The following is a 27928-nucleotide window of genomic DNA, read 5'->3' as shown; positions in this document are numbered from 1 at the left end:
CTACCTTCAGAACATTATTTTATATCTTGGCTAATTCAGATGCATGAAAATATGAGTTAGATATCAAAGCATGCACTCAGTACTTCGTGAACACATCTTGTGGCCATGCTTGATGGGAAAAACTAGCCACAGGACCTCTGAGACTAAGTTCAGAGAAGCATAGCACACAGTGTTCTTAAACTTGATCAAAAGTCCTTCCCTGCAATAAATTACAAATTAAAACCAGAAAGCTCAAGTGTTCTCAAAGCGTCTCAGCTGACCACAGCCCATGCAATTAGTTCCAAGACTTGAAGGAGTTACTTCATTAAAAATCTGACTTAATTTCAACAGTATCTCAAGACATGCAGACGCCAGACCGTATGTGTTTATCAAACTACCACTTAAAAGCCCTCCCCTGAAGCACTTTTGGTGAATGCTTTATCTCTACTGATTCTACAGGTGGGATCTGACTTTGAATTTTCAACAGCAATTGGAGTTTAACAGCACAACTATCCACGTCAGAAAAGGAACCTTAGCAGTTCCCTAACCTTAAAAGCATTTGCCCTCTTCAAAATCAGATTAAGAAAAAGCATAATATATCATTTGAAACTATTACATAGCTATTTCTACCATTATTTTGATGTGAGCATGGATTCATTTAATCTACTTTAGGCAAAAAAAGAAGAGATAACGTGGCTGCTATTTGCCAGCTGCATATATTAGTTTGCTTCCAATTCCACATAGAAAGCCATCCTGCAGCTCTCAGCAGGGAAGGCCACGCTCACTAAGAGGAACTAGTGGTATAAAAGCTCAGCCGCTGCGAAGTGGACATCTCTGGTTCTTCTCCAACTTCATGAAAGCATCCTGCATACATTCTCCCCTCCCCGCAAATGAGCCCTTGGCAAGGAGAGGCAAGCCATCACCATTTTTGGATAGGTGGCAGTCTGGGGTTAGTCATTTGCCGTCCTTTCTATGACTACCACACAGGGCTGCAAACATTTCGACCACCCAGCTTTGTGCTTGACCCCACCACATTACTAATATACTAATTTAACGCTTCCACAGTATCAGAGAATAAAAATGCATAAGCATGTTTGGCATTGAAATCACTGCAGGATTAACTTGGAAAAAAAAAAAACTTTAAAAATCATAAATATCTTTAATTGCAAGACTGGTAAGGCAAGTTATGAAAAAAGCCTAAGATTTTACTTTAAGATCAGGTGTAAAAGTTGCCTTCAAATATGGAAGTCTCTATGGTAGGAAGCACAAGGACTCAAATGGTGAGCTACTAACACTATAGACCTATGCTGTGTTCAATGCTAAACTGCTACTTTTATACTTTTAGAAACGTCATTCACCACCTAGAGAACAATCTGGGGACATTTCTCTTCTACTAGAAAGCATACCGCTGCCACAAGAGGCTCTGCTAGAATTAAGATGCCAGTTTTAAATGAAAACCCCAACAGTTCTGTATCGGCACTGGAAGCACAAACGGAGTATTTTCAACTATGGGTAACCTCGATACATACAAGCTTCACACGGCAAGAGCCAGAAAGGCTTAGCTCCCACTTAGGCTCCTGAACAAAAGCTGGCAGGTTAGCAGCAGCAAGCAGCTCCCCGTCAGGCGTTTAAGTAGGAAGCACTGGATGCTGAGTTTCTCGCATTCGGACTCGGCGACAGGTTTATTTATGCTCGATAGTAGGAGTTGCTCTGACATGAAGTGTTTCAAAGGTGTTTTAACAGTGGGAATCTTCAGATACATGAGAGCTACAGAACATTAAAGACCCTATTGATTTAAGGAGTGAAGCACTTAAAGAATCGAACAACAAAGTTTTTATGTTTAAAATAGTGAATTAAAAACCAGATAGTATTCCAGCATGTTATCTCCAAATAAAATCCTAAAATGCATTTTGAGACCTGTATAGAATTCTATGTTCCATGTAAAATTATTTTCTCTGGAAACAAAGATCTATACCATGGCCCTCACTTATTTCCACCACAGAAAAGCATTAGCCTGTTGAATACCTTCATGCCAATTGTATAGGAACTATTTCTTTCAGTGTGAACGACTTAATATCCAGAATACCAAGATCTTTCAAATATCCTTTTGTTTAGGTCTAATAAGTTTGATCTAAGAGCAAATGTTATTAGGAGATATTTTGTACCAGAAACTTAAAATCATAAATAGCTGTCACATATGGATTCCCTATAGTGATATCTGCTTTTCAGCAAGACTACCTTACAAGGACTCGTTAATATGCTCATCCTTTTGGAAAGAACACAGTTCTTATTTCATTTAATAGACAGCGGCCAGCTACACTGGGCATATGCAAATTATAATGTAGAGAATTTCCTTAAACTCCACCCCTCTACCCCCACCATACATATGATAAATCTGCACTTTGAGCCAACTTTAAATACAGATTAATGAACCAGGAATTATCTTGTAACTGAACCAACACTAGTTTGTATTCTTCCCTGAATAACAATTTTTTTCAGAAGAGAAAAAAGGACTGCTACAGAAACACAGCAACATTCAAACCCTTTAAAACAAAAGGTAGATTATTTAATGCATTAACGATGTTAATCTGAAGATAAATAAATCCACAACAGACTTTTAAGTTTCTTTTGAGATTTCCTTTTTCTTTGCAGAGAGTATTTCTGATATTATACAGTACTGAGAGGGTGTTCTTTTATTTTCTTAATGTCCAGGTGAAAAGCAAAGCTCAGTTCTCTCTGCTCTCTTCGTGGAACTCCTCAATGCCCTATTCCAGGCGTGACTCTTTCATAAGCTTTTACTTGAAAGCGGAGTGGTGAGCAACATGAATTTCAGGAATAACTGGATGGTTTGGTCCCTGAGTCATCTTCTTGAGAGCCCATACTCTGGAAGGGAGAGAGTAACTTGTTTTCAAAAACAGGTCTGAAGGTTTACCTTTGAGACTCGCAGTTCTTTGAAGTTTACATGTAGGAAAATAAAGTGCACATGAAACAACATGCACTTCCTTTTTGGTTTAAAGCATGATGTTTATGCACATATTATTATTATTATTGTTAATATGTAGTTATTAGCACTGTAAGTACTGCCATTCAGTGCAACACATCCTCACTGCGCTGAATGTCTTACACACTCTTATAAGACACTAAATCAATTACCTTCTGCACAAACTGAGGGTTCACAGTGATCTCTTGATCCATGGCTTTCAGTCGTTCATCAAGCTCTATACATTTCAGCATCTTAAAAATATAAGTTGATTACTTTGTCCAGCTTGTATATGATCTTCAAGGTATTTCATGGCTATGCTACGCAGAACCAGTAACTTCTGCCACCACAAAAGCTCTATGTGAAAATATTCTCATCCCTCATCTCCCAAACAAAAGTGTCAGACCCCTCTTTTATTCCCTTATTTTGATCTGTGTCTTCCTAACAATCCTTTTTAAGGCCACTGATACAGTACCATGTGGGTCAACCACCTCAACCTACAGGCAGGTTATCGACAGCTGGTGAAAGTGATCCTTGAAGGCTAAGACTCCAAAACCAATCTTTCTAATCCTTTCAATTCAAGGAACTTCCCATCACCAACATTAAGCAGTCAGCCTACTGAAACATCTCAAGCTGTACGGAAGATACAACAGGGAATGCATTGACAGTAATAAACTATCAATCTAAAACCTTTAAATATTGGTACTGTGAAATAGTCCAACAATGACTTACAGTCCTCAATCTCTATATGCAAGTTACCTACACTGGCTTCTCCCAGCAACGTTCCGATTACAGACTAAGGTTCTTCACTAGGACTTCCAAAAGCAGTTAATATCTTAAACATTTACCTCCTGATCGATGTTATGAAGCATAGCTGGATTGTTATATTTTTCAGGATTATCATGGAAACAGACCATACCATCTTTCTGATTAATACTTGCAAAGATTTCACCATCTTCTATCTGAAATGAGAGAGGATTTAACATAAGGTATCACTAGGAACAGAATTTCAGGTAACTGCAACACATGAACTCCTTGTGGAATCATCTTGTTTGCTTTTTATTTCCTAACAGCTTCCCAAAGACAAATTGTGCATGCCTTATCTTAGGCAGAGAATATATTTTAAGATATTTTTGAGAACAGTCTAAACACCACAGCAGACTGACAGTACTTCCTTCACCCTGAAAAAGAACCATTCTTCAGCCATTCAGAACTTGCACTGCCAATCCAAACACTTAGAGAGTCTTAAATTGGACCAGTTTTTAATTTAGGCTAGTATAGCCAAGTCACAAGTCTTACCATGTGGAGGACGTATTTTTCTGCTTCTTGGGGCCCCGACAACTGCACTCGACTTGCCATGTCTTGTAATGACAACGTTAAAAATGTCTGAAATTTAGAAAGTATTAAGAGGTTAAAACTAGATGCTAAAAACTTCCCCTATCAATCCTTCACAGCCTACACAATCCTATTTTGAAGTCTGATGGGAAGAAAGAAGCCTGATGGGAAGTTATTGCTTATAAAAGCACCATGAGAGTAGAGTCAGTTCTTCCTCCAAAGATACCGATTTGGTGCACTGTGCACATCTGCAGAACTAATGGAGCCGGTACTCCATTTCTGCAATTCCTTTTTACCCCAGACACAGTCCTGACGTTGCCCTACCTCTTCCCTACGTGAATAAGGTGACTGTTCATCCCTTGAATTTCCTCCAACAGATGCATATTTCACATCACTTATCAGCTTAGTTCTACCACAACAAACATATCTGAGCTTGCAAAAAATAGACCTTTCCCCCGATCATCTTTAAGGATTAGTCTGATCTCTCAGCTAAAGGAGCACATCACTCCACTGCTGCTGTTTTTCCTTTAACTTCAGACACTTCCAAAATCTGTCCTGCTCACTTACTCCTCTCTAATGAAGTGGCCTGTAAAGTTCAGGTTTCCTATTTTTTGAATAAAGATGAACGTTATTTCGTAGCAGAGCTCATAACTTTTTTGATTATGTATGAAAGTCTCATGGGCAAACCCCTCTGATAGACAGACATATTGAACCACCTTTTAAATAATGCATAAGAAGTCAAGAGAACTGGTTTTCTATATAGAGCATTTTAGTCTCATTTGTTTCAGAGACACAAATCTCAGTTGTCATAATTTCACCGTGACATTACTACATTACCATTTTGCTCTGAATCAAATATATTTCAGAGATACACTCTTTGAGAAAAACTAATCACAATTTCTCCACAAAACAAAACCCCTACCTCTTACCTTGGTTAGCCTCTGAATATTCTTTTTGTAGAGAGATGACAAGCATTGCTTAACCAGCCCCATATTGTTATCCCTTGTGAATGTTTCACTGTGTTTGTTCACCAGATTTCGAAGCTCCGAGGGTTTATTGGTTGAATAAACTTGCGCTAATTCATGGTAAGCGTTGCTAAGGGGCTGCAATTAGAAAAATGAGAACCCTTCATAAAAAACACGGTTTTCAACCAGCCTCACAAAATCTATTCACTACTTCAACATTAGAAGCCATGCAGGCATAAAAGGAAATTTAAATAGCTCAAGCATCTCTCATAAAAATTATGTGACGTCCATACATGGCTTTACAGCAATGATAGATCCTCATACACTCAACCTCTATTACTGCAATGTAAGATTTAGTAAACATCATTCAAGGACCTCTGGATGACAGTTCTAGTTATGGAAGAGCCAAAAAAAGTCCATTAGCTGACCAGCATATGAAGTAAACTGAATTCCAGGTAAGCAGCAAATTGACTAATCACTGCCCATCCATTATATTTGTTCTACCCTCTAAAACACTCATTCTAGACCACAATGAATCACAGCATAGACAATACAGAATCAGAGAGTGAAGACTAGTTCAACGAAATTATTTTAAAATGGCATTGTTCGAGCTTGCTTATTAGTATCTGACATTAGAAGAATAATTTTGGAACTCTAAAATTTTGGTCACAAATCAGCAAATTCAGTGTTTAATACGAACTAACTAACTTTTAAGGTGTGTTATTTACCTAGGATCAGAAATTTCTTGCTAGCAGTTTTGTTTTCTACCCTACACCTCCTCATCAGAATGCTTACAGACTCCAAACTTGCAGCTTTTTTCAGAAGCTTTTATTCTTTATAAAGCTGGAGTTTTGGAATAAGCATTTAGCATTTTGTACTTCAATTAGGTGAAGCTACGGGTTGGATGTTTTTACAAAGACGCTGCATATTAAAAGCCAAGTGAAATCTGAGTCTTGTTTGAGTTCTAACGTAAAATCAAGAGATGTGTAGTATCAGTGAAGACAATATTGGTAAGTACTACTCAACCCTAAAGTTTTTTCAAATTTAAGTATAAAATCCTGTATCACCAATATGAACAATACAGTTTGTTTGTAACACATTGAAGTTGCCAGACAATCTTTAGCTATTGTACACTAGAAAGTCAGCGAGAGGTTGTACTCCAGCACACTGTGCATTATTTCCCATGATCTGCAATGTTAAACAGTACCATCAAATGAGGGAAGAAAAAAAATCATTTACAACTTGAGATTTGTTGTTCTGTTATTTAGCTGTAATCGCAAGACTTACCTTAATGAATCTACCCACTATCTGGGAAGTGTATTTTGGTAGCTGCTGAACTTTGCCAAGTAGTATCAAAGAAACTAGAATATACTTTTTATATGATTCCAACATAATATGACTCACTGCCATGGCTGGAGTAGTTATTGCCTAAGCAGGAAAGAAAGAAATGCAATCGAGATTTAGTATACTTACTGGTAGATCGTGGTAGCTACTGCTTTAACAAAAATCTCAGTTTAAAGCTGCATGCAGAAAGGATACAATGACAGACGAAATTCACCTTTGAGCATTAAAGCTTAACTAACTTCTGTCAAAATTAATTATCCAAAAAAGTAAATTCTGTACAAGCTACTCAAAACATATGATGTTACAGTGATGCCTAACTTAAAACAACCCTCTTAAGATCAAATCACAACTACTTTCCTTGGTATGTATCTGAAGTTGTACTGCAAAGTTTACCAGGAATGATTATACAGTTCCTGTAGAACCTGGATTTACACAAATCCTTAAAGAGGTTTTATAAAGCTATTACATCATCAGATTTCATATTTAAGTACGCTGAAAGAGGTCTGCAGAATACGGAAAAGGAACTGTAGTTTACTATGATACTGCTAGCTACGCAAGAGCTCACCTTTGTTTACAGAAAAGAAAAATGCTGCACCAATTTATTTTGCACATTTGACAGCATTTGCCCCCATGCACACATGAAATTTTCCAAGTTTTGCGATCTTCTCTTCTTTCACAGAGAAAGTAAAAGCAGCAAATATGGTAATAGCCTTGAAGAAGTGTAACTCCCATCATAAAATTAGCAAAGGTCTTAGCAAAACCACTAAACTATTTTTTCTTTACAAATATACAATTCTGAATGTCAGCCCGTGAGGTGTTTCTATGCAAGCAGTAATAAGCAGACATTTGAAAAAATATTTATAGTGAGATAAATTTAACATTAACCTTTGAGTTGCATAGTTTTGTGGTGCAATAGTTACTTGGCTGTAAGAGACCTTCTTAAAGGAAAACACCTCTAAAGACAGTTTGCTTGTTACTTCACTTAATACACTAAAGGGTACCATTCAGGCTGAACCGTTCATAAACAGTTAATAGTGAACACTAAGCCAAATCAGGCTTTATGTATTACTATGATGAACACACATGCTAAAGCAAAACGTATGTGAATGACGAACAGCAGTATACATCTATTAGTAGAATTATACCCCTAAGGTTAAATGAAAATAATTGGAGACTGCTTGTACTTTGTGTTAGGTTCACTGCTTTTACTGCTATCCTTGGGGGCAATTCAAAGATGGCATGTTCTCTCACCACTATGACACATACTACTTTTGCCTTTCAATTGATCACACTTTAGAATTACCATTTTATTTAAAGTTACCTGTTCATAAAAGTAGAGTGCTCTTTCAAAGTTCTTTAGCCCAGTGTATATCATCCCACCATAGTAGTAGTAACATAAAAAGTGCTTCGCATCATATGCCCCATTCTCTTTACAAATATCCATCATGTCCACATCTAGATACGGGAGGGCAGGTTTAAAGCATTTTGCTAACAAACAGAGCTACAAGAAAATAAATCAAGTTTTTATAAATTAGCCATCTTGATTCAAATTTCCATGAGGAAGAACTTGAAACTAAATTCATCTAGTACTACCTAATAAATCTCACTCCTATAAGAGTAAAAAAAAACAGTGCACATCAGTAGTGCTGTAACACAGATTATTCATTGTATCATGATATTTGGAACCCCTTATCACTGATTTTGAACTGTTATAAATTATCTGACTCCTAAGGAAATTAGACTCTGACAAAGCTGCTTGAAACTCCAGGCCTTCCAGACTACTGTGCTGGCAGGGCTAAATATTGCACTAAACATTCCTGTCCAGCCCTAAATCCCAGGAGCCAAGAATGAGACAGACGTGCAAATCCAGGCCAAAGACACCGAGACAAACATGCCTTTTGTCAAACTTGAGCAAACAGTATCTGGATATTAAACTTATACTGCCTAAGAGAAGCCGTGTGTGACTTTCAGCCCAGAGAGAAGGGATGTCAAAGGACTTTCGGAAGTCATCAACAAAAACAAAGATCTGAGGACACACAGAGAACATTTAAAATTAATAGAAGGGGATTTTATTACAGTATATCCTATTATATACTACTGGAAAAAAAAAAAAAACAGGTAAAAGTAATTTTTACATTGCAATATGTGGTCATGCATTTCCTCAAAGGGTTATAGGTATTTTATAAGCTTTTACACTCATGAAAAGCCCTTATGCTCCCCTTACCTGGCACAGATCTGCGTGTATTGAGGTCAGCTGGTTTGTGTTCATCTGCATCTTGTCTATGGCTTGTCTGAGAATGCTAATTCCTCGCAGGGGCTGTCAGAAATTACATCTCTTTCAGATAATTTCTCATAGATGGCAGCACATTGGATCTTATGTTGACACTTACAAATGAAAAATAACACTAATTGACAGGTTCCATTAAGTAATAGTTAACTTGAGGTTCCCTTTTTGTAGGATACTGCAGTCTCTCAGAAAATAAAATTAACCTTGGCTATACAACTTCTCCTGATAAACTAAATAAGGTAATAAATTCTGCTCCACAAAGCCAACCTCATCAGGAAAACAGGAGTTTGTATCAATAAGAAAACCTTTCTTGACTCCATGATGCCATCTAAACTCCCACCAAACAACAAAGGCAAGGCTCTTGCTTTACTCTACTTACACCAGACTTGATCTCTAGTTCTATTTCAGGCTAGATTTCACTAAAATGGCCTGAAAAAGTCAGTATTTTAGCAACAAAAACGTTGGTCAAATATTTCTTAATCAAGTTTCCTTCACATTTTAAGGCATTTCATGAAGAACATTACATAACACTGGTGAGAATAACACCAGAACTAGGATCACTGACACCTAGTAATTTTTGCAGCTCTCCTTCTCATTGTCTGAAGAACACTGCTGGTACTACAGATTTCCTAGTTTGTGTGCGAAAGCACATTTTTAGGTGACTCTCCCTCCTCAAATTTATCTTTCTTACATTTTGCTTAAAGTCTTAAAATCTTGGTTTAGGTTCATTACCTCTCTGTAAACTTAGTAAGTAAGGAGCTGTACAAAAATACTTAACCTGAAGTTAGTGGCAAATCTTTATGAAGTGAGTAAGAGACTGGTAACATCCCCTTTAAGAGCTTGGATATTGCAGGTAGCTTATTTGTACTAGATGATACTTGCTCACCTGTTTTCTCTCCACAAGGGCATTTGTTAACTGGTGGCACAGGCCAGCAACTAAATGCAGTAAAACACAAGCAAACAAAAAAACAAACACAGTGAAAAAAAAAAATCAGTAAAACCAAACTATCCGAAAATATTTAAAGTCTGAAAGTAAGCTTAACTTACAAGTGTCTGTTGCATATCTAATGTGTTCCCCATTACAAGTGCTGATAAAAAGCTGCACCTGTGAGAATAACGTTTCGAAGTCAGGGATGCTGGGCATAGAAAACTTCACAAACCTAAAGTAAAAACAACAACAAAAAAAGGTTTAACTCTTAATGTTTGGAGATTAATAAAAAAGCTTCATCTTCATCACTAAGTCTCTGCAGATGCATGTAGATGCCTACAAACAAATCCAAACTATTTATGAAAGATGGCATACGATTTCCCCAGGAGCTGCACAACGTTGGAAAACACGCTTTCCGTGCACACTCTCATTCTCAATCTCATGGAAACTACAGTTTACAACAAACTATGGCAAACAAAGATCATTTTATCTGATATAGCAGTTAAAATCACTGGCTAACGATGATAAATTATAATACTTGGCCACACAACTTCTCTGAACACCTTCGCCTATCCTGCAGCCATCTCCTGCTTGAATGTGCTCAAGATTTCTCAACTATTAAATTATTAGATGTGTATCTCGTTTGGAGCTCTTTATCTTCACTTCCAGTTTCTCTCCATCTCTGGTGGTTCCTTAGCACCCTGTAGGCTGCAGCCTTGCACATCACTTTGGCAAAACAAGCTATGATTATGCGCATCTGAGGGCAATGAGAACTCCAGCTATGCATCCTACAAACACCAGAAAAACTGTTTAATGCTGTTGAAAGGTACCCAACCCTGCCCATACTGCAGCTACTATACACTGTAATATGCAGTACAAACCTGCCTAGATCATGAACTGTCCTTCCCCACAAGGCTTCTGACCATCCAGGTTACGTGCTGCCACCCCCTTCCCCGCCTCCTCAGGGAGTCTTATTCTACCAGCACAGGAGTTTGCCATGCCACGGTTTCAGCTGGGAGAACTTTCCTATACATTACACTGATACCATCTCTTCAAATAATACATTTTACACATTGTTTCTTATAAACAGTTATCTTCCTTCCTCCACCCATTTTAATGACTATTTTCATGTACCCCATGATACAATTCTTCTGCTAATGCAGTACTGATTCCCTGCCTTTTGTAAATTCCATAATTCATTTTTATGAGATGAGAGTGAATACTAAGTGCATTACCTCTGTGTATTACAGTCATTTTGTTTCAAAAGGGTACTAGAAGAAGTACCAGAATTCTGATCTTTCATTTAAAAGAGACCTTTAAAATAATAGCGGAACCTGTAGATGCTTCACTTGTGGTCAGGTACAGCTAGAAACAGTAGTTTGAGCTTCAGGGCCAAATATCCTTTCCTTACCTCAGCATCACCAAGGCACTTCAGGTCTTATCTTAAACTACAGACAGCAGCAAGAGCCTCAATGCTGTCTACAAACAAATACCCAAGAACTATGATAAGAACCCATGCTTCACTAAAAAAAAAAAAAAAAAAAGTGTTGCTGCATGCTTACAGTTCAGCACACTAATGCCTTGCCAATCAAGTCTTAAAAGTTAGTTTTATACCTTTTTGCTGAACACATATGGAAAAATACTTATAAAGACATAAACAAAAGAAATAGATACAGCCTTAAGAAAAATAAACTCCCAGTATTACCATTTGACACTAACAGCATTTATAAACTCCAGAGGATTTTTTCTTTTAGAAATACAAATTTGCCTTGGTATTTTTATTAATAAAATGTGCATCACTGAAGAAAACTAAGCACCATTCTAAGACATGCAAATTGAAAAAAATTATGTCCAAAAGAAAAACATTTCGTTGACAATTCAGCATGTTGCTGAAGTTTTAATGCTAAAGATATTTAATTAAAAGAAAGCAATACTTACAAGACAGCAAGAACGCCTAACGAGTGTTCCTGCACATCCAGGGCACCAAGCACTGTATCCAGATGGGAAAGATTTTTCGCTAGCAGTTCTCCGCTTTTATTGATCAGTTCACAAAGCTGGGTCATTTGCCCTGAAATACAAAACATCGTTGTCAAACTCTAATTAGAGAACACTCACACATTCCCATATTTCATTATACCCCCCCATAACCTAAGGAAAAAGTAGTGTCACCAAGAGAATTTACTTTTCTTTAATGCAATAGGCATTAGTTTTCAATAAGTGAGGTACTGATCTTTTTTTTTTTTTTTTTTTTATAAGGTGACAGCTAAGCTTCTGGCCTTTGGCATTGCAAAGGAGGCCCTCAGAACACAAACACAACATGAAAACCAGCATCAGCTCACCTCATTAGAGGGGGGCTTCAGGGTCTCGTATCTATGCCAAGCTCCATTTAAGCCAAGTCTAGAAAACTTTGACCAGTGTACTGTGATGCAACATTTTGCCTCGTGGATAAATTTATCTACACTTGTGCCTTCTAGGTGTTATAAGGGGAAAAAAAAAAAAAAAAACACAACAAAAGAAAACCAAAACAGAACCAAAAATAGTTTCCTCCACTTCCTAAAAAATCCCAAAACCAGAGCTTGTTCTTTGCTGCTTCTCAAGTGCCCTATTGACTTTTAAGGTCTGCTTATAAGCATTTTTTTTTTTAATTAGACATTAAAATTACAACTAAGTATCTACAACAAAAAGATTTGAAAAACCCTGTACTTAATTTTACTTTGTACAATTAAAACAACAATGTTATTCTATTTGTTGTGAGCCACAAACACAGCATGAAAGCCAACTATTTTGAAACAGCAAGATACGGTAAGCCCCAAAAACCTTTCAAAGAAAGCAGACCATGAACCGCTTTCATTACCATGAACTGCTTTCAAACTCTTCCTCCCTCCCAATTACTTGAATTAAAACTATGCCTTTCTGAAGTAGAGTATTGTTTCAGTGTTCAATCCATGCAGATTAGAGAGAAAAAACAGAGGTTCTCTCACCCTTACAAAAATGTTCACAAGATGAGGAATAGTGCCTCCATTCATAGAGATTTACACTATCCTCAATTCTCTGGCCTTTTCCATTGAAAAAGAAAACCTGGGAAGCCCTAGCAATGAAACATTAGCTTTCAAGTAACAGAGAGATCAAAAGTTCCAAATGGGGGACCAGAGCCCAGGAACTCCAGAAACCCATCCCCAAAACTGCTCTCTCCATTCCCATTCGGAATTAAAACTCCAGGGATAAGCATCAAAAGATATAGGGCTTATAAAGCGCTCTGTGGTTTGATAACGGTATTCAAGCATTGCAAAACCTTAGTTCTGGTGTCCTCCCTAGTAGAGAAATCCCCCCATTCTACAGCTATCATCTAGCGTTCCCCTAAAAAACAAAGCAAAAACCCCTCAAAATAACCCTCTACCCACAAACACACACTGAACAACTTACAGCATAAGTAGAAATACCCACACCAGGCCCAACTAAATGTCCATTTATGTTACCTTCCATGCAGCCAAATGCTGATAAGCAGAAACCAACACCACCACGAGCACATGTACTTCTCCTGTGTGCTCTCATGACCTCCAGCAGCCCAGATTTACTTTCTCACAGAAAACATCTACCTGGCCCATTCCAAATGAGAGAACTTCCATAAGTTTCTCCTTGTACTTTTTGCATCCACAAAACCTTGTAATAAGTTCTCCAGTTAAATTACAGGTGTACAAAGTATCATCTTTATCTGGTTTGTTCCCACACCTCGGGGGTATAATTTGTTTCTTGTATCTGACATCCCCAGTAAAATACTCTATATTTAATATGTAAAACCAAAGTAAGAGAGAGTTGGAGCTCCACCCAAAAGTAACTACCAGAGATAAAGCCTGGGACTATAGAGGAAAGCATCAATTTCTGATCAGCCGCAGGGTGCAAACACCCCATGCAGGGAAACACTCAGAAAACGTTTTAGGGCGCATCAACACAGAAAGCTCAACAACTAGGAAACGCTGTGCCCACGCACAGGAAAATTAGGAGTTTGGCCATGAAACTAAGGAATTCTAACTATGCTTATTAAAACACTTTCTGAACACTTGCTTATGGCAACTCTGATGGACAGTCTCAGGCCTCCTACCACATGCTTCCGTGATAAGGCAGGACTCTTCTGCCCATGCTCTACTTTGTCCTCAGGAGCTAACACTTCCGAAGTGTATTTTAAAACACACATGCTGCAACTTGCACGCTCATCAGTTAAGCGACAGGCTGGGCTACAGAATCCCAGTTAAGGTCCCTGCCGATGCCTGCTCCTCCCCCTTGATTTTCAAGGCTCAGACTTTAGCACCGCCGCCGGTGCCGGCTTCACTCCACACACCCGGGACCTCCAGCTACCTAAACCCACCACCGTGCCGCTGCCCCGAGAGAGGAAGCGAGGAGCGCCGTGAAGGGCACTGCCGGCTCCTCGTACCCTGTCAAACCAGCGGCGGCTAAACCCCACCGGGATCCCTCCGAGACCGCCTCTGCGTGCGGCGAGGGAGCCCTGAATTACAGCCCGGCAAGGGCCTCGCCAGCCCCGCCGGGGCGGCAGGACCCACGCCTGAAGGAGAGCCGTGAGAGGGGGCAGGCCGCGGCCCGCCTTCCACAGCCGCGCGGGGCCTGGCGGGCTCCACCGGCGGCCGCCGCCCCCTCCTCAGGCCCCGCTGGCTCCCTCGCCGCACGCGGTTCCCCCCCCTCACGGTCACCTTGGGCCGAGAGCTGCCGGACGCTGTTGACGAACTGCTCCAGGGCCGACGCCATCTTGGCGGCTGGCGGCGCGGCCGGGAGCGGCGGGGGGAAGCGGGAAGGAGCCACCGCTACGGCCGCTGCCGCCGCCAGCCAATCAGCCGCCGCTTAGCTGGGGGGAGGGAAGGGGGGGGCGCGCGACGCCCGCCGGCCGTGCGTCACTTCCGCCGCTGCTCCAACTCTCGCGAGAACTCCCGTCGCTAAGGTAACCGCCGCCTTCCCTTCGCCCGGCCGGAAGTGCTTACCCCGCATCAAGCACAGGGGAGGCCCTGTCAGCGCGAGAAGCCGTGACTCAGCAGGGCTGGGCGGGGGGGGGCTTAGTGACGCCACGATGGCGTCATACTCTCACAAACACACATACCGCCCCCCCGTGTCGCGGTGTGAGGGGCGGCGGCCGCCGCCCCTCACACCGCGACACGGGGCTTTCAGCAGGTTCAGGCCCTCAGAATTTTAATTCTTTATTCAGGTTAATTTGGCCGATATAAATGGAATTGTATTTTCCACCCGCCCAGGAGCCGAGGTGGTGAAGTAACGCGGCCCTGCGCTGCTGCGGGCGGGGGGGAATTCCTCAGTCCCTCAACACACCAGGAATAAGGAGAAAACCTTTTCTGCCCGCGGTGGAGACGTGTGTGCATTCCCTCGCCGCTGCCTCGTCAGGAAACAGTCGTTTCTTGTGTTGAAATCCCGTTCTGTGCAATAAGCAAATGCCTCCGGTGTGAGTGAAAGCAGGACAGGGGCTTGAAACTTCACACATATTCCCTCCTAACCTCACTCTTATGTTTACCCTCCTGGCCCGGCTGCCAGTTCTGCCCCTTTTGTCATTCACGCTGTGACCTTCCTCAAATCACCTGATCTCCACAGCTCATTTGCCCTTTCCGTGAAACAAGGACAATATATGCTGCTGGAAAACACTCTGGAATCAAAAGATGAAATGTTTTGGAACCGTGAAAGTCGTATTATTGCCACTGAACAAAATCTTTTCTTTCCCAGCTCAGCATTTACCTAATCCTGTTAATCACGCTCGGAGGCCTCCCCCTTCTTTAGCAGCTTTAATCCGCCGCGGTGTTTTTTAACCGGTGATCTTTGGTCCCGTGTCAGAATATACAGACCTCCATGGCGTGGTGTTTCTATGTCAGCGCTTCTTCTGGGTCTGGGTATCGTCTTTTCAGGGTTCCCCGTGGGGACAAAGCTGTGTCACATTGAGTGAGACCCCAGACAGAGCCCAAGAACTGGCAGAAATGGGTATTATTTTATGTCAAGGCTTAGCTGCAAAAAAAAAATAATCGCCACGTCACGTCTGCCCCCAAACCACACACATGTGCCCCCAAAAAGGTACCCACCACCCGCTCCAGGCAGGGATGGGCATAGGGGAGAGAGAGGGTCCGCAGCAGGTGAGGGGAGATGGAACGTGGGGTTCCCCCGAGGCTGGGGGTTAGGGAAACTGAGGCAGGGGCTCGGTGCCCCCACCCGCCCCGCCGAGCCCCCGCTCCGGTGCCGGGGAGGGAGCGGGGCTGGGGAAGGCTTAACGCGGGGCGGGAGGCGCGCTGGAACCGCGCCGTCGCACGGCGTTTGTGCCGCTTTAAGGCGGTGCCGCCGCTCCGGGCTCGGTCAGGCACCGGGAAGAGGAACTGGGCTTTGCACTGCCGGGTCGGGGCGAGCGTACCGCCGTGTCCCGGGCGGCCCCGGCAGTCCCCGCCGCCGCCGCCGTTGCCGCCGCCGCCTCCTGCTCCGCGCTCGCTGCAAGGGAGGGATGGGGCGGGGAGGGGGAGGAGGCGCTGGGGGCGAGGAAGGGCCTTTGCATCCCCGCTGCACCCCCCCTGCAGCCCCTCTGCTCCCCGTTGCATCCCCCTTGCATCCCCCCCGCTCCTTCCTCCTGCAGCTGCAAGGGGACGCGCTTGCCGGGGCCGCCTGCTTGCAGGGTGCGTGCTTGAAATAAAGCCCCCCCCCATCCTCCTCCTCCTCCTCTGCCCGAAGATCCCCCCCCATCCCCATCCCCTGCCCCGAACCCCCCACCCGAACCCCCACCTTCCACCATGATTTTGCTGAACAGCTTCTTGCACCTTCGGCCTCGGCGCTGCGGCCCCTTTGCAGGGCTGAGCAGGGCAACCGGCCCCGCAGCGGGGTCCCGCAGGGCTCTGCGGGTGCTGGTGGACATGGACGGGGTGCTGGCCGACTTCGAGGGAGGCTTCCTCAAGAAGTTCAGGGCCAGGTACCCCGACAAGCCCTACATTGCCCTGGAGGACCGGAGGGGCTTCTGGGTGTCGGAGCAATACGGGCGCCTGGGACCTGAGCTGAGTGTGAGTCTATGCATCCCCTGGCTCTGCGCGTGGCTCTCGTTCGCTCTGCGCCGTGCAGCTGGGGCTCCGGCCCCGTGGGACCCACTGGCCCCCCAGCTCGTGGGTGCAGTGCTGGGGAGGGCTGTGGGTGCTGGACGGAGCTCCCACTGAAACACAGATACAGGTCTGCACGTAGGAGGGCTTCCAGCGGTGCCTTTTTTCCCCCAAATCCAGCTTTTTTCATGCATGCATGGGTGGAGGGAGATGCAAGGAAAGGAGATCTTGCAGAACATCTGTTTTAAAATACCCCGAATTGCATAGCTAGAGGTTTCTAGCTGTGATTTGGCCAGGCTGTGTGGATTGATACTGTTCCTAGATGAATTATTTAGTTTGTCAACAGCAATGGGAGGGGTGGGACGCAGCAGAGAAGTTGAGAGCAAACCATGCAATTGATGCTTCATGTGAGGGCTTACTTAATATTAAAACAACCCCAAGCCCTCCCATGCCTGAAAATTATTGTATTCATTTTAATAATTAAAGCCTAAAAGCAGAAGCTCTCTTTATGTTGTACTTATCATTCAACGAAGGGCTGAGTGCTGCAGAAAGTCGGTTTCTGCCTCTACGGATTTCCAAAAGATGGGATGTCTGTAGTCTCGTCTGCCGATTGCAGTTGCACTAGTTCAAAGGTGTTACAGCAAATAACTGGTTTTTACTGGTATGATGGCTACAAGGAAGGGAACATGCATAAGGTCCCGGGCTCTCCCACGGGCAAAGTCCTGAACAGCTTGATGAGCTGGAGGAATAACGTGTCCTCTCTAGCTGGGATTGGTGAAAGGGAAACGGAGGACATCAGTTATGCAGTAAGGCAGATACTAAAAGTTTGGCAGGGGTAATGCATGACAACTCATTTTTTTTTTCCTTGATCTTAACTACTTTGGATGTGTCAAATGAAGTGAGTTCATCTTGTGTCTGCTGTGATCCCATAAAATCACCACAACCTTGGGCTGAACAAGTAGCAAAACTTCCACAGACCGACCTGAGACCAGCCCTGACTTCACCCGTGGTTTCAGAGCTGGGATAAAGAGAGTAGGAGCCGCTCTGTGGCTACGGACACATGGGCCGTTCCAGTCCCCCCTTGTCAGAGAGCACCACTGACCTACTGTGGGAGACCAGAAAATAGGAGCCAAAGAGTCCCAACAAGCTGAAGGTCCCAGCTCTGAAAGGGAGAACAACACCTCAGCAATAGGCTGAGCACACAGACCCGGAGGGATGGGGAGCCCTGGACCGGCAGGGAGATAGCTCATGGGGAGAGCTAAGGAGAAAGAGAACAGGGGTCTGTCCTGCCTGGTACGTGGTGGGATTCCCAGCCTGGGGGATTTTTCCATCTGCTGGGCAGCATGCTGGCTGCGGTGCCGCAGGGAGTTATTCTGGCTCAGGGAGCCACGTGGGTCTTTTCTTCAAGATGAGCTTAGTTCTTTCCCCATCGAGCTTGATTGCAAAATGCTTTTTGACATAAGTGGAAGCAGAATAGCTACGGAAGTCCTTGCTGTAAGAAAACACTTCAGCGCAGTTTGAAAGTGCTTTGCCGCATTTCTCAGATGTGTCCTGTGCAACTACAGTCAGTATCTTAAAAATAAAACATCATTGCTCACCGGTTTAAAGCAGAGCAACTGGAGTTGGAACATTTGCCTGGCCCCATGGCAACCTGTTAGGGTAGCTGTTCTTGTCGTGGCACCAGGAGGCATTTCTGCTGGCTCCCTTGCACCGAATCAGCGTGTTTCATCTTGAACGTGCATGAAGAAGGCTTTTCTTCCTATCTCTGAACAACCAATGCTTTCTGCTGCTCAGGCAAAAGGGAAGAGTGTAACATTTGCCCGGGGCAGTCTCTCCTTTTAAGTTGGGTGTCTGGTCTTCTCAGGTTATTTGGGAATTTTTTCAGAAATACAGTGTTTGATTCTGGCACGTCATGTTAAATGGTCAGTGCGCAAATATGTAATGGTTTCATGCATGCATCTCCCTGAGAGCTGGCAAGGTGTGCAGCCAGCATCTCGGCGCAGGCAGCCAGCAGGATGAAGCAGGACATGACTCCCCAAGTGACCCCCGTGTTTGTTCTGGGGTGTTGCTGCCCTGAGCACGGAGTTCCCAGCAAAGCTCCAGTTGTTCATGGTTGGCTGCTTTCTTCCCCAAGTGTGGGTGTAGTAAAGGCAAAACATGGTGGATTCCCACTCATGAGGCAGGAGGGAGCTGTAAGTCCAGCTGGCGTGTCCAACCAGCCTCTTTGTTGCTATGACCTGTAAGAACCAGCACACAACCATCACTGAAGCTGCTCTCCCCTACCCTGATGCTCTGCCGGCTCCTCCATACTGTGCAATACAAGGAAGCCAGGATGGGCTTAAAATTCCTTTTGTCCCCATTTCCCTTCCTCAAATACAGAAACAGAGGTGCTCAAAATCCAGATCAATCCTTCAGGCCAGGGCTCCCTTCAAAACTTCTCCCAGCCGCAGCTGCAGCTGCTCAGCTGCGTTGCAACGCCAGGACGTGGCCGCTGCCTCTGCCCGCAGCCGCGTCGCAGCGCTCCCAGGCTCTCCTCCCCCGGGGACCCAGTGTCTGTGCAAAATAACTGCTTTGCTTGGTGGCTGACAAGCCGTTACCTGTTCGAGGGAGCGCAGGGGATGCTGTTCCTTACAGCTGTGCTGGACCCCTCGCAGGCAGCCCCTGGACTCTGCCCTCATCCCAAGGTTTTGCTCCCTGCGGTCTCCCTCTGCTCTGCTCTCCCTGTGTGCCGTACCAGCGCACCCCGGCTGCTCACCTGCATCTTAAGCGTTTCAAACCCTTCCCTGGAGATGCTCTCTTTGCCTGGTAGAAGTTGCTCGGGCATCCCTGAGGAAAAGCATCTGCATTCATCCTGACATGTAGTTCATCCGATAATATACTTCCTCCTATGAGAGCAACCCGGCTGCTATTTTAAGTGGTCTGATTGAGATAAATAGGCCGGACAGCATCTGTGGCTGAACAGCATCACGTTACAGCAGGGCTATGAGGCCACATCGGCCAGATCCACATGGAAGTGCCCCTCTGGATGCAGCCCCGGCGTTTGGTTTGGTTCTGGATAATCTCTTGTGTTTTGCCTTGAAGGAACGTGCTGCTCCCTCTGTGTGGGGGGCTGCACGGGCAAACCCAAGCTTGGTCCAGAGCATCTCTGATCTAAACTGTGTGGGACGGGTGCAGGTGGGGAACAGAGACACCCCCAGAGGCAAGGCAGGAGGGGACAGGAGCCGGGGCTCCCACCTTTCTTACTGTCACCATCCTCTGTCCCAGCAAAGGGTGGGGAAGATGCACATGCAAGGATAAGAGTAGCAAGAAGCCTTATGTAGTAACTGCTCTCTTTCCCCTCACAGGAGAAAGCCATTAGCATCTGGGAATCCAAGAACTTCTTCATCGAGTTGGACCCGCTCCCCGGGGCTGTGGAAGCTGTGAAGCAAATGGCAAATTTGGCAGAGTGAGTAGGAACCTGCCCACGGTATCGGGGAATGGACGGGGGAGCAGCAGTGGCTTTGCAGGCTCATCTTCTCGGCAGAAGCGCTGAATACATCATCACTGTTAAAAATGCCTTCCAGCCCACCAGGCATGGGAAGAAAGAGAGGGCTTTGACTCCTGGAGCAGTTGCCAAGAAAATCAGCCATGTGCAGCCCTTTCCCTTCAGCTCTCTGCTCCCAGCAAGGGCAGCAAAAAGGAGAACACGCTTATGCTGCAGGTGTGGGATCCTGTGAGATGGGGGATTAATGTCTTAAATCACCCCGGTTTGATCTGTGTGTGGTGGGGGATGTGCTTTGGGCACCTGCCCGCTCAGGCGCCGAGCAGGGTCTCACAGAGGCAGCCAGGTGCATCTCGAGGGGGAGCAGGGTCTGATCGGTGTGTTTGGCCATGGATTGACGTTCTGTCCCCATTTCTGTCCTCATGGCAGCACCGACGTGTTCATCTGCACAAGCCCGATCAAGAAGTACCGTTACTGCCCTTATGAGAAGGTGAGCAGGTCCGAATCCCAGCTCCCCTCCCCAGGACCGCGCTGCCCAGCGAGGGCCAGCTGACCCCTCCTGTGCCTCCGGCTCTCGGGATGTAAAACAGCAGCGATATTTCCCTGCTCTGCCAGTTTTGTTCCTAAGCATCTTCGCAGAGTGGCAGCTCTGCTGTCAGCCGAGCTCTGCCATTTGCATGCACTGAGGCGCTTGGTCTTAATATTTCATCGTGATGTCAAAAGCTGCTTGGCTTTAAATAAAGCTTGTGCTCCAGCAGCATCTGAATCCTTCTCACTGATGAACTTATTAAGCGAGATGTCCTCCCTGCATGGAGGCCAGGGCTCGTGCCGGGCTCTGTTGCCGCTCTGCCGAGCGCTCCCTGCCCTGTCCATCAGATTTCCCATGCCCGCGCTCACCGCTCGCCCCTCTCCTTCCAGTACGCCTGGGTGGAGAAGCACTTCGGCCCCGAGTTTCTCGAGCAGATCGTTTTGACGCGAGATAAGACGGTGGTTTCTGCTGACCTGCTTATAGACGACAGACCTGATATAACAGGTAAGGGAGGTGCGGGGTGGCAGGAGTGACCGGAGGCAGCCCCAAGGGGCAGACGGCATCGGGGGGTGACATGTGCTGCCCTCTGCCCAGCTGATTAGGCTCTCATTAGGGGCTGTGTCCACAGTCTCCTTGTGTTGGAGTAAGGTCAAACTCTGCATCTTGTGGAGGAGTTGTCCAGAGAGCCGACCTCTCTCCTTGCTTTGCAGGGGCCGAGCTGAACCCCAGCTGGGAGCACGTGCTCTTCACGGCCTGCCACAACAAGCACCTGCAGCTGAAGCCCCCCAGTCGCAGGCTGCAGTCCTGGACCGACGACTGGAAGGCCATTCTGGACAGCAAACGCCTGCCGCCTGGCCAGGCCACCTAAACCCTGGCCTCCTGTGGCCATCCAGGGCTGTGGCCACCCGCTTGTGTCCCTGCGGAGTCCTGCTGAAGGCTGAAACCACAGACGGACAGACAGACAGATGCTGTCCCTGCTGCGGAGAGGAAGAGGACTTGAAATGCCATGGCCACCTGGACCCAGGGAGTGGACCCCAGCCCGGCTGTGCCACAAAGAACCGGCAGCAGGATTGGCCCCGTGGCCCTGGCAGCCCAACTGGGGGGCATTTCCCACCAGCTCTGGGGGTCTCTGTGCTGCATCTGCGTCCCCACAAGGCCAGCCCGGCGATTCTGACAGACGAGGTCACCCTCAGCGTGTCACTGCCCTTGTCCGGTGGACCGCATGGCACACGCCAGCTCTCCATCCCCCTCTCTGTGTTGCAGTCGGGGATTGCTCGAGTGGTTCGTTGCATCCTCACAGGGCTTCATACCAAGGGGCTGCCTCGGGGGACATTTCCCCCCCGGCGGGCACCTGGGTGCAGGGAGAGGGGTGGCTGGAAGGGCAGGGGGAGCCGGCCGACGCTGCCCGGGCTCCCTGCACCGGCCCAGCTGTGCTGTTCCTTGCAGCCGATACGACGGGACGGCTACATGCTTCCCTGCAGGAAGAGTCCCTGCAGCGGGATACAGGAGCAGTACCACTCCTCCCATGGACCTGGCCATGGGGAGGGAGCCCCGAGGCACCGTCACAACTGAGATGCAGCCGTCCCCCAGCTGGCGGGAGGGATCCCTGCTCGCCGTTGTCCCTGAGGAGCTGCTACAGCTTTAGAGCTGGGGCTTTAAAGCTGATTTGGGATGAAGAGAGGGGCTCTTCTCACACCTGCGCTTTGCTTGTGGGCTGCTCGCCCGGGGCATCGCTGGGGCAGCGAGCAGGCAGCGGCAGTGCCAGCACCATCCCTTCCTGCGAGCCGGGCAGCTCCTGCAGGAGCTCGTGGCTCATCGGACAGTATCTCCTTGGATTTCAAAGCCAGGGACGTCTGCACATGCAGGCTGCATGATCAAAGCGCCCCATCTCCCTTCTCCTGGTAGTGTCCGACATCAGCCTGCCAGGAAACCTCTGGGTGTGCATCTGCCGGGCATCCTGCTTCCACGCAGAAGGTCCTGTGTGCTGCATCCCACCGGGATGGACTGGGACACTCGTTACTGCAGAGCATCCTGAATGATTTGCTGTGGAGCTGCCTGGGAGGACACTGCTGGGTGGAGAAGCAGGGCTGGCGGAGGAGCTACGGCATCGCTGAGAAGTGGGTAAAGCAGAGGCACCACGGGTGTCCGCAGGGCAGGTTGAGGGTCGCATTGATGGAGGATTGTCGTGGCCTCATCCATGGATGCTGTTTTCAGTACTTCACATACCAGGAGGGAAGAAGGTGGGGAGACGTTGCTGTTAAAGGCTGGGGAGCCCATCAGAGGTGCCCACAAGACTGCATCATAAGGTTACTGTGTTCTGCATCTGTCTGCGGCTCTGCTGCTGTCCTGGCTCTGCACATCTGGGGACAGAGCACGCTGCTGGCTCCGCTTACCTCGTGCCAGCACCCTTGCAGCAAGGTGCTCAGCTGTGAAGGGGCTGTGGCATACGCAGCTGTCCATGGCAGCCGCCACCGCCGCATGACCGTGCCGGGCCTGCTGAGCTCTGCGAGCGGCCAACGCTGCCGGGAAGCTTGAACTGCAGCGACCCAGCTGGCACCGGCAGCAGCACCCGAAAACAGCCGCTGCAGCTTCTCCTCCGCCCGGCACCGGAGAAGAGCTGTCCCAGCTGCTGGGGAGAGCCGGGCGTCTGCCTATGGTGGGAGCCGGTGCTGGGCTGCCCCAGGCAGAGCCCTGGGGACACGCCGGGTGCGTCAGGGCCGGCGTGCGTCACTGCTGACACCGCAGAGGCCCCGCGGCCCCCGCTCCTGCCTGCCCCCACGCCGGCCGGGATCCCACCACGTGCTCTTGATCTCCCGGCCCGAGGACTTGCTGGCTGCAGGAGTAAAATTCCCCACTGGGACGGACACATGGCCCCACGGGCGGGGGCGGTAGCCAGAGCTCGGCTGGGGTTAGCCACCCACGCTGCTTGCTCACGTCTCTGGCTCGCCTCTGCTCTCTCTTATGGGCCACATCAGCAAAATACTATGTGACCTCAAAGCTACATAGCTAACAAATAACCTATTTCGTCAGTGGCAGCCAGGCCCCCGCCATGTCTGGGACCTGGAGGGGGTAGTGAAGTCGGTGCTTCCGAGTCTGTGCCTTCCCCGGCTGCTGCGGGGCCAGGGACGAAGCCCACAGTGTCTCGGGTCTTTCTGAAAGCTGCCCCATCTCTTGGGATGGGGTGATTGCGTAAAGACAGCACAGTTTGGCCCATGGCGGTGGGAATTACATACCACAAGGATCTTTTTTTTTTCCTTTTTTTTTTTTTTTTTTTTTCTGTGTTTAAACCACTGTGTGCTTCTCCGGGTGGTGGGTTGGTGGGTTTGGTTTGGGGGCTGAATTTGGGAGGGGTGTTTGCAGTGTGCAGCCACCTGAGATGCAGCCCTCTGGCCAAGAGCCGCCTTGGCCGGAGGGTTTTGCAGGTGGGGAGCTGGGACAGTGGGTGAGCACCGTGGGCAGCCACTACGGCTGCTCAGCGTCACATACCCCCCCTGGCTCTGCTGGAGCCCTGCCATCCCCTTCATGCAGCTGGGATGGCCTCATGGGGTCCAAGCTATTTTTTTTTCCCAGCAGCACCATTTAAACATGAGTTGCCCAAGCTCTCCAAAGCCTTCTCACTGCCCATCCTCGAGCCAAAACTGGAGCCGGCATATCGTTACAGCAGCTGCCCAAACCAGCCATCTTCCCTCAAGGATGTGACGGACCCAAGGGATGTGGGTCTCCAGGCCAGCGGATCTTTCCCCCTTGGTGGGACATATGATGCAATAGAGACTACGTCGGTTCCAAATATACTTGAACGCAGAGCTGGAGTTTCTCATGCATGAGGCTCCCACTCGACGCACAGAAATCCCAAGGAGGTATCTGGCCTCTCTGCTCCTGCCCAGCTCCGGGTCAGGAGGTGTCTCTCCATCGCCCGGCAGATCGGCCCTTTCAACGTTCAAGCCTTTCTGTGGCCGGCTAAGATGCACAGAGCTTTTATTTTTAAATGCACATCTATAAAACTGGCCGGTGAGGAGCACTGCAATAAACACTGGGTTTTATTGGCATCCAGCTTCCCAGAAACAGAGTTTGGGTTTTGCAGTTTCCCACCTGTGGCTCTGCCCTCTGCGCAGGGATGGGGAGGATGGAGCAGGGGGGGATTGTCTGTGAGCTTGGGCAAGTCGCTGTGTCCAAAAAGCCTGAAACCAGCCCCCAGCAGTGCCATTGCCCCATTAGACAGAGTCCCTGTGGGCAGAAATAGAGGTGGGTTTAGGTAGCGATCAACTTCCTAAAGATCTTTTATAACAAATAAAACCATAAAGTGTGTCTCCCGTTGGGCCACAGAGCAGAAGCAATAAAAGGGGCTGGAGCTGTCATGGGCTGGCTCTCCACAGGATTTTGTACCTTGTCCTTCGCTGTGGGCTGGTCCACATCCATGCACGCTGGCCGCGAGGTGTCCACAAGCTTCCCCTGCCCACCGCGGGGCCATGCCATGGGTGACCCCTGTGCCTGACCGGCACTTGCCCGCTGTAAGCAATGCCATAGCCATGCCAGGCACGCAGGGTTGAAGGTGGGGAGGGACGACTGCAGGACCATCCAACAGGGCTGGGAAAATCCCCATTTCTGGATCAGGCTCCAGGGAGGGATGCTCCAGCCAGGCAGTAGCCCATCCCAGGCTCTCCTTGTCCTGGGCGCAGTAGCCGGGATCAGCATAGCACGGAGGAAATGAGCACTGATGCTGGAGCAAAGCACGGGACTTGTTTTTTTTTTTTTTTTTTCCCTGGTATTCAGTGCAGCACTAACTCACTACCACATGCAGCTTTAAAGACAGCTTGATTTTTCTCTTGCAGCTCAGAGTGCTGCATTGGATGGCTGCAAACACCCGGAGGTTAAATTAGCCTGTTCACTGGTGAGTCCAATCCTGCCACAGCTCAGCCCCTGCCTAGATGCTACAGAAAGGAAAAACATGGTCTGTGCCATAGCTCTTGCCCGAGATGTGCATTTCTGGGCCTGAGCTATGCTTGGCTGCGGCTGGAAAGCGCAAGGTCTGACTCTGTTCCCCCTTACGCCGGGGTCAGGAGTGTCCCGTGGGAAGCAGTGACCTGCCCCAACACACCGTGAGACAGCGGGGAGGACAGGGCATTTGCACTGGGGCTGGGATGCGTGGTCCTCGCGCTGGTTTGACTCCAGGACACAACACAGGGTGCGAGCAGGATCGCATCTGTGAGCTGGAGGTGCAGCCCCTGCTGGAGGTGGGACACCATGGGGCTCCTGGCCAACATGGGGGACAGGGCGATTTAGCTTCCAGCTCGAGCAGCACAGCCTGGACTGGGGGTGCGTGTCCCCCAGGCACTGCTGTGGGGCTCATAAAGCTCCCCCGGGGCTGGTTTGGGCAATAAGCGCCTCTCTGCCCCTGCAGCTGCTTTTTGGGGCTGCCTGCAAAGCCTGGCAGCCAGCGTTGCCCACTGGCTGCCTCTCTTTCCCTACCACCCTCACCCCACACTGGAGGTCCCACCTCCCCAGTGCAGAGGCTGTCCTTTCCCCGGCACAGGGACAGAGACAGTGGGTTTGACACCAGCCCTGTCCCAGGCTGGGGCTGCCACCGCAGTGGCACTCGGGGCAGGGCTCCGTGTTTCCCAGCAAAGGATGGAGCAAAGTGGAGGGACAGCATCCCCACCAGCCTGGCGAGGGCTGGCAAAGCATCGTGAACCGCCGGCACGCAGCTGACCTGCAGGTCTGTGTCTGCATCTGCTCTTCCACGACCTCCTGCATGCCTTTATTTTCCTTGAAAAGCCTCAGGCTGCAGATATCGCATACCTTCCAGGTGACAAGAACAGTTTCCAAGGCAGGTGGAGGTGGAGAGGATGGGGAAGGAGGTGGTGGTGACCCACACCTGGCCCTGAGCACAGGGGACCACTCAGGGCCGGCGACAGTGGAAGCCTTCACACCCTTCCCACAGCCAGGGGCTGCTGGGCAAAGGTGGTCCCGGCCAGAGCAGCGCTGCCGGACAGCAGAGGAAAGGGTGTCAAAAGCAAAGACACCGTCTCTAACGTGTAAGCACTGCCCTCAGCTGGGCACTGAATTTGGGCATTGTCAAAACTCACCGGAAAAGTTCTGGGAGGTTTGAGTTGCCCTCCTGGGAGCTGTCGCAGCCACCGTGTGAAACCCTTCAGCTGCCGGGAGAGGGAATTCGCCCCGAGAACAGCCCGCTTCACCCCGCTCCAAGCTGGACCAAGCTTGCAGGACCCAGCAGGGTGGGAGCAAGTGATGCTCGTGCCTGGATCCCTCGGAAGCTGTCGCCACGCGGAGTTCATTAGCTCTTTCTACATTGTCCAATGCCCAAATAACTCCGTGCTGGTGCGAAGGGGGTGCAGGGGCTGGCCGGGGCCAGCCCTGATGCAAGGGCGGCGGGTGGTGTGGGACAAAGCCAGGGCAGGGGACGGCAAGAGGATGAGTCACCCAAACACGCAGGAGGGGAAGGAGTGGACGCGGCGATGGCTCAGCCCATGGCGGCAGCAGCCGGACGGGGCTTTGCTTCTGCCCGGCCACTCTGCCCGATTTTGGGAGAGGAGCGGGATGGTGCCCCGGGGTGGCTGCTCGGGGCCAGAGCCCGGCACTGCCCACGTACCGTGGGCAGGACAGCCGTGTTGATGCAGGAGAAATATCCACTAGAGGGGACTGTGCGATCGCATGTGGGAGCGCGCAGCAGCCAGCGCAGCCGGCTGTAGAGCAGGATTCGGCTCCTCCGGCCGCAGGACCAGTACTCCCTCCAGCCCTCAGCCCTCCCGGTTATCCCAGCCCGGGCTCCCAACACCCTCCACATCGCTCCCGCCGAGCACCGCAGCCTGGGGGGCACCGCAGCCTGGGGGGCACAGCTCACCCGGGGCCAAGTGGGGCATTGAGGGTTACCGAGAAGGCGGTCGAAGCTGCAGGCGCTGGGGAAATATCTTGGGCTGGCCCCGGGCGGCAGCGAAGCCCCCTCACTCTCTGCCCCCCCAGAAGAATGGGGAGAGAATTAAGGGCAAAAGCATGAAGAAATTGTGGATTA

The 27928-nt window shown here is 48.3% G+C and overlaps 2 protein-coding genes across 3 annotated transcripts; one reads left to right on the top strand and one right to left on the bottom strand.

The window, feature by feature from the left end:
* Positions 1-672: 672 nt before the first annotated feature.
* On the bottom strand, positions 673-14673 carry COPS3 (COP9 signalosome subunit 3). 2 transcript variants are annotated; one of them, XM_082490358.1, is made up of 12 exons: positions 14522-14673; positions 11757-11886; positions 9938-10050; positions 9777-9826; positions 8828-8920; positions 7925-8104; positions 6547-6687; positions 5224-5397; positions 4259-4345; positions 3808-3921; positions 3133-3213; positions 673-2862 (listed from the first exon to the last, which is right to left on the bottom strand). In XM_082490358.1, exons 1-12 carry the CDS (start codon positions 14574-14576, stop codon positions 2809-2811), a joined length of 1272 nt encoding a protein of 423 aa, XP_082346484.1. In that variant the 5' UTR covers positions 14577-14673; the 3' UTR covers positions 673-2808. The 2 variants fall into 2 exon arrangements, with proteins under 2 accessions (XP_082346484.1, XP_082346485.1); XM_082490359.1 differs by lacking the exon at positions 7925-8104.
* Positions 14674-16594: 1921 nt separating this feature from the next.
* On the top strand, positions 16595-22347 carry NT5M (5',3'-nucleotidase, mitochondrial; the record flags this gene model as incomplete). Its single annotated transcript, XM_082490687.1, has 5 exons — positions 16595-16858; positions 20236-20336; positions 20802-20862; positions 21291-21405; positions 21612-22347. The coding sequence occupies 5 exons, from the start codon at positions 16595-16597 to the stop codon at positions 21767-21769; spliced, it is 699 nt and encodes a 232-aa protein (XP_082346813.1). The 3' UTR covers positions 21770-22347.
* Positions 22348-27928: the final 5581 nt, after the last annotated feature.

The sequence above is a fragment of the Vanellus vanellus genome (assembly GCF_965231255.1).
Source record: "Vanellus vanellus genome assembly, chromosome: 14".
NCBI classification, from domain to species: domain Eukaryota; kingdom Metazoa; phylum Chordata; class Aves; order Charadriiformes; family Charadriidae; genus Vanellus; species Vanellus vanellus.
Note: the sequence above shows the minus strand (reverse complement) of the source record. Positions and strands in the feature narration are given on the sequence as shown.

Excerpts from the sequence above, each read along its gene's own strand:
- COPS3 (XM_082490358.1), bottom strand. The coding sequence starts at position 14,576 with ATGGCGTCGGCCCTGGAGCAGTTCGTCAACAGCGTCCGGCAGCTCTCG. Across the intron at positions 5,398-6,546 it reads TAGTGGGTAGATTCATTAAG|CCCCTTAGCAACGCTTACCA; the intron begins GTAAGTCTTGCG and ends TTCTAATTGCAG. Across the intron at positions 4,346-5,223 it reads ATATTCAGAGGCTAACCAAG|ACATTTTTAACGTTGTCATT; the intron begins GTAAGAGGTAGG and ends TCTAAATTTCAG.